Source organism: Eurosta solidaginis, chromosome 2 (genome assembly GCF_040869045.1).
Source record: "Eurosta solidaginis isolate ZX-2024a chromosome 2, ASM4086904v1, whole genome shotgun sequence".
Lineage (NCBI taxonomy): Eukaryota > Metazoa > Arthropoda > Insecta > Diptera > Tephritidae > Eurosta > Eurosta solidaginis.
The window spans coordinates 59,826,032-59,838,608 of NC_090320.1; the positions used below are offsets into that span (position 1 = coordinate 59,826,032).

At 39.8% G+C, this 12,577-nt stretch overlaps 1 protein-coding gene across 8 annotated transcripts in view; it reads right to left on the reverse strand.

The window, feature by feature from the left end:
- Positions 1–12,577, reverse strand: part of LOC137239827 (serine-rich adhesin for platelets) — a 133,448-nt gene that overhangs the window by 114,438 nt on the left and 6,433 nt on the right. For 5 of the 8 annotated variants that reach the window (XR_010949495.1, XM_067765528.1, XM_067765529.1 and 2 more), the window contains one exon: positions 7,060–8,283. The exons of 1 other annotated variant lie outside the window; for it this stretch is intronic. Coding sequence is in view for 6 of the 7 variants with exons in the window: in XM_067765528.1 (XP_067621629.1) it covers positions 7,060–8,233 (1,174 nt within the window). In the remaining variant the exon portion in view is untranslated. Of the gene's footprint in view, positions 1–7,059; positions 8,308–12,577 lie in introns of those variants that run through there. 2 more of the 8 variants (XM_067765532.1, XM_067765533.1) reach the window with 2 other exon arrangements.

Here is a 12,577-nt window from a genome sequence, read left to right on the forward strand (position 1 = left end):
GGAATGTAGTTGGCTATAAAATATTTGTAGGTTGAGGAAAGTTTTACTCTCACACAAAGAAGCTCAGCTTCCTCAAAGTCAGGAAAATGTAGTTCCTCCGCGGAAAACCTAGTGTGAACGGCAATTAACACACCTCCACCAGCTCTGGCCAGTCGGTATTTTCTAAACACTTGAAACGAACTCGATAAAACTTCAGCATTAAAAACTGTTGGTTTTAGCCAAGTCTCAGGAAAAACGAGTACATCATAGTTTGGTATTCAACCCCCTAACGTTCTGATAAAATATACTAAGTGAGATATTATTTACGTTTGATAAGACATAATTTAAGTTTGTACCACTTCTGGAGTGTTGCCTAGCAAGTTTTTTGATGCATTTAAAGTAGCGCGGTCACGGTTCGACTTTCTAGTAAACAAATGCACCACAGAGTGTTTCCGCCAGAAAGTAGAATCGAGTATCCTATCAAAAAATTTGTCAGGAACTAAGATTCTGAAAGAAGAGATCTCTCCCCAGACTTAAAATTAAACTTATAAACATTAATATTGCTGTTAAGTTCAACACCAAGCTTGGATCATACGTAGTTAGATATATCAGCTTCCGTCAGCGATGCGTGGAGCCGTGATACAAAAATGGACCTACGGGGGAACAGCAGTCACCTCCCTAGGAGCACCAGGTTCTAAAGCAACCGATTCAGAAACAGGGGCTGTGATTAGGGCTGCGAGTGCGGTTGTTGTTACAGCAGTCGAATCCTTACCAGAATTGGGTTGAATAGCAGGAACATTAACAGCATCAGAATCATCAGCATTAACAGAATTAGTGCTGTTCCCAACTGCATTCGCTTTGTTTTTCGAAGTTGGAGTCTTGTTCTTACTAGACATTGCATTGTTAACAGCAGCAGTGGGGTTAACAGTTGAATTGGGAATATCAGCAGTATTAACAGGTACGGGAACATTAACACCATCAGAATCATCAGCATTAACAGAATTAGTGCTGTTCCCAACTGCATTCCCTTTGTTTTTCGAAGTTGGAGTCTTGTTCTTACTAGACATTGCAATGTTAACAGCAGCAGTGGGGTTAACAGTTGAATTGGGAATATCAGCAGTATTAACAGGTACGGGAACATTAACACCATCAGAATCATCAGCATTAACAGAATTAGTGTTGTTTCCAACAGCATTCGCTTTGTTTTTTGCAGGCATGCTTAACCAACGAAACGATATCATTTCGTTACGATAATCAACGTTAATAAACGAAACGAAGTCATTTCGTTTCGTTTATTAACGTTAAGATCGTCAAATTAACGAAATGATTTCGTTTCGTTTTCTGCCATATCAAAACGAAATCAAATCGTTTATGTTGATTATTAATTTCAAACTATGCTGGCAAAGCTGATTGATGGCGGAGTCATTAAAGGTGAAAGCATTAGCCAAGCTGATTGCAACTTTTCTCATGAATTTTGACAGTACGAACATTTCTCAGAGTATTTTTGACATTACCACCAACGAATTACACAAACAAATTACATAGAGTTTGTGTGTGTATGTGCGCTCGTTGTTGCCACCTTACGGCTTCACCATGGCTATAGCATTGCCAGCACAATTCAAACATAAAGTATCACGTTTTCGTTAACGTTTTTAACGTTAACGAAAGCTTTTCGTTTCGGTTAAAAACGAGATACAATTTATCTTGATAATTTCTTTATCGATAATATTTCGAAGTGTTTCAACGGAAACGGTGGACATTTTTTGATAAACGATTAGCTTAACGTTAAGGTGCATCCCTGGTTTTTTGAAGCTGGAGTCTTGTTCTTACTAGACATTGCAAAGTTAGCAGCAGTACTGGGGTTAACAGTTGTATTGGGAATATCATCAGTAATAACAGGTGCTGTCAATCGTTTAGCATAAGACATTTATGTATTGAAATCACGCGATGGGGTGGCTGAGTGTACACAAAAAGGCTCACTATTGTTATCAGCAGAAATCGGACTTGCATAAACAGGTGATCGGGCGAGCAAATGGCAATGTATACATGGCTGCATTAGTGTAGGTGAAATCGATAGAGTATGAGGTTTGAGCGCGCAACTAATATTACCACTACTCAACGAGTTCGGATTACTGATAGGGCTGACAAAATTTTTTATTTTATTTATGCCATCAGTCATCACATCCACACACCTTTCATTGTTTTTGTTAGAGTCGTCTTCATTATCTTTAAAATGTTTTTTGATGACATTTTTTATATCAGCCATCTCCGCAAACAAATCCTTAAATTTAAGGTGCAAGGCAAGCATTGTGGACTCCAATGTAGCTTTATGGGATGCCAAGACAGCGTCATATATATATATGTGAAGGCGTTTTCCAGATATCAACCAAAATGTGGACCAGGGTGACCCAGAACATCATCTGTTGGATACCGCTAATTTATTTATATATATAATACCACGAACAGTATTCCTGCCAAGATTTCAAGGTTTTTTATTTCGCCCTGCAGAACTTTTTCATTTCATTATACTTAATATGGTAGGTGTCACACCCATTTTACAAAGTTTTTTTCTAAAGTTATATTTTGCGTCAATAAACTAATCCAAATACCATGTTTCATCCCTTTTTTCGTATTTGGTATAGAATTATGGCATTTTTTTCGTTTTTCGTAATTTTCGTTATCGAAAAAGTGGGCGTGGTCATAGTCCGATTTCGGCCATTTTTTATACCAATACAAAGTGAGTTCAGATAAGTACGTGAACTGAGTTTAGTGAAGATATATTAATTTTTGCTCAAGTTATCGTGTTAACGGCCGAGCGGAAGGACAGACGGTCGACTGTGTATAAAAACTGGGCGTGGCTTCAACCGATTTCGCCCTTTTTCACAGAAATAAGTTATCGTCCCAGAATCTAAGCCCCTACCAAATTTCACAAGGATTGGTAAATTTTTGTTCGACTTATGGCATTAAAAGTATCCTAGACAAATTAAATGAAAAAGGGCGGAGCCACGCCCATTTTGAAATTTTCTTTTATTTTTGCATTTTGTTGCACCATATCATTACTGGAGTTGAATGTTGACATAATTTACTTATATACTGTAAAGATATTAAAATTTTTGTTAAAATTTGACTTTAAAAACAATTTTTTTTTTAAATTGGGCGTGGTCGTTCTCCGAATTTGCTAATTTTTATTAAGCATACATATAGTAATAGGAGTAACGTTCCTGCCAAATTTCATCATGATATCTTCAACGACTGCCAAATTTCAGCTTGCAAAGCTAATTACCTTCTTTTAAAAGTGGGCGGTGCCACGCCCATTGTTTACTAATTTTCTATTCTGCGTCATAAGTTCAACTCACCTACCAAGTTTCATCGCTTTATTCGTCTTTGGTAATGAATTATCGCACTTCTTCGGTTTTTCGACATTTTCGATATATAAAAAGTGGGCGTGGTTATAGTCCGATATTGTTCATTTTAAATAGCGATCTGAGATGAGTGCTCAGGAACCTACATACCAAATTTCATCAAGATACCTCAAAATTTACTCAAGTTATCGTGTTAACGGACGGACATGGCTCAATCAAATTTTTTTTCGATCCTGATGATTTTGATATATGGAAGTCTATATCTATCTCGATTCCTTTATACCTGTACAACCAACCGTTATCCAATCAAAGTTAATATACTCTGTGAGCTCTGCTCAACTGAGTATAAAAATAAACGATTGTGAGCACACAAATAAATCTATTTATACTATGGCACTATTGTGAATATTTGATTAGAACTAAAACTGCATTTCCGGCAGTTGCTAACATTCGCCAGATGGCAGAGCAAGCGCATGTAAGTTTTTATTGATACATGATTGATTGATAGGACAGCTGATTTCTGCTGATTTTGGATATGAGACTTTTGTATTTTGTTGCGCAAGATCCCCAGCGCATCTTCGGGCTAGTATATATAACAAACATTTTTGAATATAAAGATATTGCATGCGCGAACTTCGGTGGAAAGCAGCGGAGCGTAACAAAATTCTAGTAGGTCACTTTCACCACACCAAAAACTTTAACACAATTTTTAACATAATTTAAACACAGAAATACACTGATTGGAGTTTTAGTGAGTAAAGGTTAAAATTCTGAACACATTAGCTGAATAAAAAGTGTACAAATAATTATTAAATAACAAATACGTACAGTGGTAGTTTAACAAATTCTGCTGTGGTAAGTGGTGAATGTGACCTACTAGAATTTTGTGAAGCTTGCCTCACACGATTTTTCGTCTATGCAATGTCTCTATATTATACCGTTTCTGTATATAAGATATATTAGTGTACAAACATTTGTTGTTGTTGTTGGAATTTGTTGGTAGCTTGTTTTCGAATACTTACGTATGTAAATCATACTCAAAGCAAGTTCGCTCGTTCAATTCACAGCGAACATACACACGAACTGCAGTTTCAACCTGTGACCAAAGACTCTCTAAATATAAGATGGTACATTGTAGAGTTCTAAAGCTTTGTGGAAATTGTGGGACGGCTGTACGAGGAATTCACCATACCTTTTGCTATGCTGTCCGCCTCAACATAGCTGATTTATTAAGGCTGTTTAACTCTGTAATCTTTGTTGTAATTTATTTGGTTTTTGGAAAAATTACCTATTTGAAATAAGCTGGCTGGAAAATATTGGCATAACAGCTTAAGTTAAATCAACAATGGAAAATCTTGGAAAATTTGAGCAGATGTGGCAATTTCGCGCGTTCGTTGAACGAAATATTGACAATCTATTGATCATCGCCAGGAAACTAGCGACATTCCATCAACCAAGGAGCACTTTTGCAATACTACTGTCATTATTTGGCTGCTCAAGCACACCCATATTAATTGTGCATTAAATCTAAAATATAAAACTCAAAAATGAGTGTGGTTGTTATGTCCGCAGCATTTATTTAGTTCAAAGTCAAAAATAATTTACACGGGTAATCAATTCTTTCTCTGATTCAAAAGCTGAACTACCAGTGCTACCGTCATCAGCTCAGTGTCATCACTGCAAGTAGCGCCAATAACACCAAACTCGTGCCTGACACACAAAAATCGTCAATGAGCTACCATTGAGCCGATACCGCATTGGCGCTGGCGCCATGCAATTTACATAGCTAAAATTGCGCGAATGCCCAGGCTCATGACTTTTTTAATCCAAATGGTGAAAACGAAGCAGGAGCAAAACGTATGGTGTATTCCTGGTGCAGCCGTCCCACTTTGTGGAGAATGAACGACTCTACAATGCTCCCTCTTATTAATCTACTCTCTTTGGTAGTACTAATTTTATACGTAGCAATTTCAGAGGTGTATTTAAAGTTTGTCGCTTAGCAGTCCATATAAAGTTTAAGCGTAAACGTATATAGATGAGAAACAAAACACAGCTAATACAAACTTATATTTCTCAATACAAAGTTATATCTTCTCATTATAAACTGGAAAAGGTGTACTTTGTATGAAAAATCATTTACAACATTTCATGGTGTAAACGCGATAAACTCAAAGGAAAGCAACCTTGCAAACAACAGCCGTCATTTTCATGTGTAAAAATTCTGTAATACAACGAACGCTAATGCGGTTAGGCTGTTATCGGTAAGTGTTGCATACTTTTCTGCGCACTTGATTTTGTTTTACAGATTTTTGGCGATGGAATTTTAGCTAAGCGAAGGTTGGAATTTTATTTTAAAACAGATTTAACCCACAGAGAGCAAGGATATTCAATGAGTAGTTGTAAACTGAACGCGACATAGGCAAAGTCACAATAAAATATGATTTTAAGTTAGTTAACACTCGAATATAAGAACTTGACTGTTCAAAGTTGACTTCGAAGAACCCTTTTAATGTTGATGCATTAAAAGAAATAGATAGGATAAGAAAAAGGCTTTTCTAAGAACAAGCTTCAATTACTTGTTAATAAAACGAACTAAAAAGTAAAAAATAAAATTAAAGAAAAAACAACTTTTTTAAAAATAAGCTTTTATTATTGGTTAATAAAATTAACTAAAAAGTAAAAAAATAAATTGACTGTAAAGAAATATAACACTTTATAAGTTCATTGCAACCTTTAACGATAATTAGGCTTTTTCGTCTGCGACAAAAAAAATTCTATATTGTACATAATTATATATTTTTAACATTAAAACTTTACACCTAAATTATTAAATCTTACAGTTTATATCACAGTCCTAATTGTTCTGATAAAAGCGTGTTACATTGTGATAGCAAGAAAAGGAGGTCCTAAATGTTCTTAATTGTGATAGCAAGAAAAGGAGGTCAAAATTTAACACGCTTTTATTAGAACAATTAGGACTGTGATATAAACTGTAAGATTTAATAATTTAGGTGTAAAGTTTTAATGTTAAAAATAATTATGTACAATATAGAATTTTTTTGTCGCAGACGAAAAAGCCTAATTATCGTTAAAGGTTACAATGAACTTATAAAGTGTTATATTTCTTTACAGTCAATTTATTTTTTACTTTTTAGTTAATTTTATTAACCAACAATAAAAGCTTATTTTTAAAAAAGTTTTTTTTTCTTTAATTTTATTTAAATTAATAAATGTCGTTCCCGAGATGGTCGTGCTTATTGCCGGAACGTGCCGGATATATATCCGGCAAAGAACCATCTACATTGATAACACTCCCAAAAACCTTCGTGAAATATCTTTAACGTAACTTTCTACTGCAGGGTATGTATAAACAACGCACATCCATACACACATGCATGAATTTAGTAAAATATGTTTGCCAGAACGGCGAATGGCATTGCCGCACCATTGCGTAACGATTAAGTTCAATATCATTACTTTTTCTTCTTATTTTAAGAAGCACTAATTTTCTTTTAAAGATTTTAACTATCTAAATTAAGCCGTAGGTGCATATCTATACATGCAGTTTTTATATGATCATTAATGTTACCCATAAATTAATGTTGACGAGATTTTTTTATACCATTGTTCAAAAACAAGACATCACTTGATGACATCACATCACATAAATACACAGACTTCCGTCAAAATAAATAAAAAAGTATCAAATTGTACTTACCTTGCCCCCATGGATTCGCCGGCTCCAAGTACCCAGTAACCAGTTCATGATCACTTTTCGGAAATGAAACACGACGCGGCAGTATATTACCCGGATCAGATCCTTTGCGTATTAAACACGGCGATACCGTTACACTACATGCGCCACTTTTTACAATAGCACCCTTATAAGTTGTAATTTCTGTTGTGGTTTTCTTTTCTATACTTGCATTCACACTACATGATGAACCTAGAATAGATTCCTTTGACCACATTGCCAATTGTTTAGTATCGTGATAGCTTTTCATTTTCTGTTGCTGTTGATTGCGAGGCAACTCAGACTGAATGCTGCCACCGAATGTGGGGTCACCATCGTTGTTTGGGTTGTGTGTAAGTTGTACTGCGGCGCTGTTACTGCTGGTGCTTTGCGTTGTACTCATCACAGTTTTTGGCGGAGTGGTGTGTAGGGGAGGTGACGTTGTCAGCGTCGAAGCCAATATTGTCAATGATAAATTGGCGGCATCTTTTTCCACTGTTGTTGACATTTTAGCTGTAGTTGTTTCAGTTGTACTGAATGCGTCAATGCGCGTACCGTCCCCCACCACATCTACAGATTCAGCAGCAACATCCGTTTCAATATTTTTCCCCACTAAATTCTCATTTGACAAATTATTGCCTCTTTGTGTATTCACTTCTACATTTTGGTTTGTAGTAAATAATGATGTATTTGGAAATAAAAAACGATCCTCGCCAGCCGCACATTGATTTACACTCATCGACTTTTGCGTTTCATTTTCAGTACGCGGCGGCTCTTCTAACTGCTTTCCGTCGTTATTTCCTACAGCAAACATAGATATATCAGTGACTGACCCTAAAGATTCTGTAGTTATTGGTGGTTGGTGCTGAGAAAATATTTGGAGTCCATCTTTGCTTTGTACAAAATATCCTCTTTGTTGTCCGGCTCTTACCACGTCACTGTGGATATTTGCATCACCAACATTTCTGTTTAATTCAATTTGCTCAGCATATTTTTGTTGTGGAGCAATTTGTATATCACTTATAGTTGTTCTTGGTGTTGGATTTATTACAGGGTCCACTGTAGGGTCCGTAGAGTCCGTAGAGTTTGGTATTGTTGACTCTTCATTATTAATTGAGGTAAGATTATCGTTTTCATTCTTTTTTTTTATATCACTCATATTCTTCCTGCAGCAGGTCCTTAAGTTAACTTCCTTGTTATGTGGTGAATCTTTGGATATAAGAAAACTGTTTACTATAATTGTTTTAATTTTATTTACGTATTGATTAAGGAGGGTGGGGCCGTGTGTAGAAGTCCACGAAAGTGGGGAAAGCTTCTGACCGCCATTCACCTGGGAATGGCCAGAGCGAATCTTTTGCATGCGGTTCAAGCAGCTCACTACTGCCGGTCGCTTGCGGCCAAGTATCCTCTGGGTAGCCGCTAAACATCCGTTTAGCGGTGAGCTAATGTGAGAAGGCGACAACCTGGCTAGGCCACTCTGACATAATTGGTTTAAGGGCTAGCCGGGGGAGATTTCATCGGCAGCGTCTGTACACCTCTAGGTGCGGCTGCAAGCGGGCGTCTGTCTTATAGCAAGCGGCTCGCTATATAAACGTGCCAAGTAATATTTTCACCACCGCTGAGCGGGTTGTGCGCTGGGCTTGGGACCCGCCACGTAAAACCATACTCCAATGAAATATAACAACAAGCCTCGGATAAATACCATGGCAAACGTTTGAAGGACAATGAATTGAGGGCATGCACCTGGAACGTCCGCTCCCTGAATGGGATTGGTGCAGATGCCCGGCTGGTTGATGTCCTCGTCAAAGCAAAATCTGACATCACCGCCATCCAAGAAATGCGTTGGACGAAGCAAGGAAGAAAGAAGATCAAAAATTGTGACATCTATTGGAGTGGCCATGCGAATAAGCGCAGTTTCGGCGTCGGATTCGTGGTGGGAGAGAGACTTTGTCGCCAAGTGCTGGCGTTCACGCCTGTGGACGAGCGTCTCGCCGCTATTCGAATAAAAGCAAAATTTTTTAATATATCATTCATCTGCGCCCATGCGCCGACAGAGGAGAAAGACGATGAGGTGAAAGACACTTTTTATGAACAATTAGAACGCACATACGAGCGCTGCCCCCGTCATGATATAAAAGTCGTGCTTGGCGACTTTAACGCCAGGGTGGGCAAAGAAGGTGTTTTTGGCCCTACAGTCGGAAAGTTTAGCCTACACAATGAAACTTCTCCTAACGGACTGAGGCTGATTGACTTTGCCGGTGCTCGAAACATGGTCATATCAAGCACGAGGTTCATGCATAAAAAGATACATCAAGCTATATGGCTGTCTCCTGATCGAAATACTCGCAATCAGATAGATCACGTTGTGATAGACGGACGGCATGCCTCCAGTGTTTTAGATGTGCGAACGATCCGAGGACCTAACATCGATTCGGACCATTATCTCGTTGCAGCCAAAATACGCACCCGCCTCAACGCGGCTAAAAACAACGAACAAAAAACACAAGGAAAGCTAGACGTCGAAAAGCTTCAATCACAACAGACTGCCAATGATTTCGCAACTCGACTCTCACACCTGCTCTCTGAAGGCACAACTCATCCTGAAGGAATACAGGAGCAGTGGGAGCATATCTCCAAAGCACTTCATACTGCCGCCGAGGAAAAAATTGGTTACCGGCGGCCACGAAAAAACAACTGGTATGATGAAGAATGCCGCGTTGCAACCGAAAGAAAAGACGCTGCCTACAGGGCTACGTTAAAAGCGAGCGCGACAAGAGGAGTGTGTGAACGCTATCGTGAGTTGAAAAGGGAAGCGAGGCGCCTTTTCAGGAAGAAAAAAGCAGAAGCAGAAAGGCGTGAGTGCGAGGAGCTTGAGCTGCTAGCCACCAGGAATAACGCCCGAAAATTCTACCAAAAAATACGGCGACAGACGGAAGGTTTTAAGACCGGGGCAAACTCCTGTAGGAATGAAAACGGCGACCTTGTAACTGATGTCCAGAGAGTGCTTAGATTATGGAGGGAACACTTCTCTGCTCTCCTAAATGGAGGCAGCAATTCACCGCGCAGAGATGAAGAACCCGATCCCGCGATCGATGATGATGGAATATATGTCCCCCCGCCCGATTATGACGAAGTTAGAATAGCAATAACCAGATTGAAAAACAACAAGGCCGTGGGCGCTGATGGATTGCCTGCGGAGCTATTCAAGTTCGGCGGCGAGGAGTTGGTAAGGCGCATGCAGCAGCTTCTTAGCAAAATATGGGCGGACGAAAGCATGCCCGACGGTTGGAATCTAAGTGTTCTTTGCCCAGTCCACAAGAAGGGGGATACTGCAAAATGCACCAACTATCGTGGAATCAGCCTTCTTAATATCGCATATAAGGTCCTTTCAAGTGTATTGTGCGAAAGATTGAAGCCCACCGTGAACCGGCTGATTGGACCTTATCAGTGCGGCTTCAGACCTGGTAAATCTACCATCGACCAGATTTTCACAATGCGCCAAATCTTGGAAAAAAACCCGTGAAAAGAGAATCGACACACATCACCTCTTCGTCGACTTTAAAGCCGCCTTCGACAGCACGAAAAGGAGCTGCCTATATGCCGCTACTTATACGGCTGTGCAAAATGACGTTGAGCAACACCATCAACTCAGTCAGAATTGGGAAGGACCTCCTATCGTGCGATTTCTTTAATTTGATGCTGGAGAAAATTATACTAGCTGCAGAACTTAACCGCACTGGAACAATATACTATAAAAGCGTGCAATTGCTGGCATATGCTGATGACATTGATATCATCGGCCTAAACACCCGCGCTGTTAGTTCTGCTTACTCCAAGGTGGAAAAAGAAGCGGTAAAGATGGGTTTGATGGTGAATGAGGACAAAACGAAGTACCTGCTGTCATCGAGCAAAGAGTCAGCGCATATGCGCCTTAGCAACCACGCTACTGTTGGCAGCCATAATTTCGAAATAGTAAAAGACTTCGTTTATTTGGGAACCAGCATCAACACTAGCAACAACATCAGCACTGAAATCCAGCGAAGAATCAATCTTGCCAATAAATGCTACTTTGGACTAGGTAGGCAATTGAAAAGTAAAGTCCTCTCTCGGCGAACGAAAATCATACTCTACAAGTCACTTATCGTACCCGTCCTGCTATATGGGGCAGAAGCATGGACCATGACAACAGCAGATGAAGCGGCTTTGGGAGTGTTCGAGAGAAAAGTTCTTCGAAAGATTTATGGACCTCTACGTGTTGGCGATGGCGAGTACCGAAGAAGATTTAATGATGAGCTGTACGAGCTATACGCAGTCATCAACATAGTCCAGCGAATTAAAACGCAGCGGCTGCGCTGGCTATGCCATGTTATGCGAATGAAGATGATGCTCCGGCCAAGAAAGTGTTTCTATCGGAACCCGCCTACGGAAGCAGAGGTAGAGGGCGGCCCCCACTCCGTTGGAAGGACCAGGTGGAAAACGATTTAAACTCCCTTGGTGTGACCAATTGGCGCCGGTTGGCGGAGCGAAGGAGCGACTGGCGCGCCTTGTTGGACGGCCATAACCGTTTAGACGGTTAAGCGCCAATTAAGTAAGTAAGTAAGTATTGATTAAAAGTGGGTTTTATGTGATAGGAACCTGATATACCTTAACAATAAACCGTCCCTGAATATAAAATGGTGTTTGCATTGTGCGGCCCATAACTTGTCAACCTGGGCATTTTTTGTGCTTTAATTTTTTTCATGACGTAACGAAACTGTGGAGGAGATAACAAAGGAAGGCACAACTCTTGAAGCATATACCCATGATTTTTTCATTAGAGGGACGAGAGTTGCAAGTAATGCGTGGAACAAAGTGGGTGGAATCAAAAAGTCAAAGAAAACGTTCAAGTCTTACATGATATTAGACTAACATAACTAAACAAGAGGTTATCCCTTAACCCCAAGCTGGTTAGGGGGCTAAGGGGTTGTGTAGCGCAACGCTTTCAAGGGGTTGCCAGCGCAATTTATTGTTTCTCCAACCCAATTGTCAACCCCACCTACCCGTGGCGAATCCGGTTTATTTAGCAGCCGAGGTGTGGCGATCACCAATCTCAACATGCAACTAGAGGTGGGGGCGGGTTCAATGTGGTCATATTAAATTTTTTGTTGTTGTAGCAGTGATTCGCCCCATGCAATAGGTGCGACCACTCGGTAGTTCAAGGAAATTTGCAGTTTCAACAGGGGTGGACCAGAGTTATAGGGGTGTTAGCGGCGTTGCTTCCACATTGCAATTAAGGAGATGGTTGGTGGCATGTGGGGATGCATTGCAAGACATACATTATGTATGTTGGCGTTGATTCTGGGTAGGTAAGTGTTTTACCTGTTACAGTATCCAGATCGAAGTTGAGCTAGAGGGACGCGCGTCTCCCTAGGGAGAGTTCAGGGTATATATCTTTAACTAGGTTCTCCGGGCATTTCCTGCCATAGAGGTCCCACGCCCTTTTATGGATATCACTTAGGGCTTG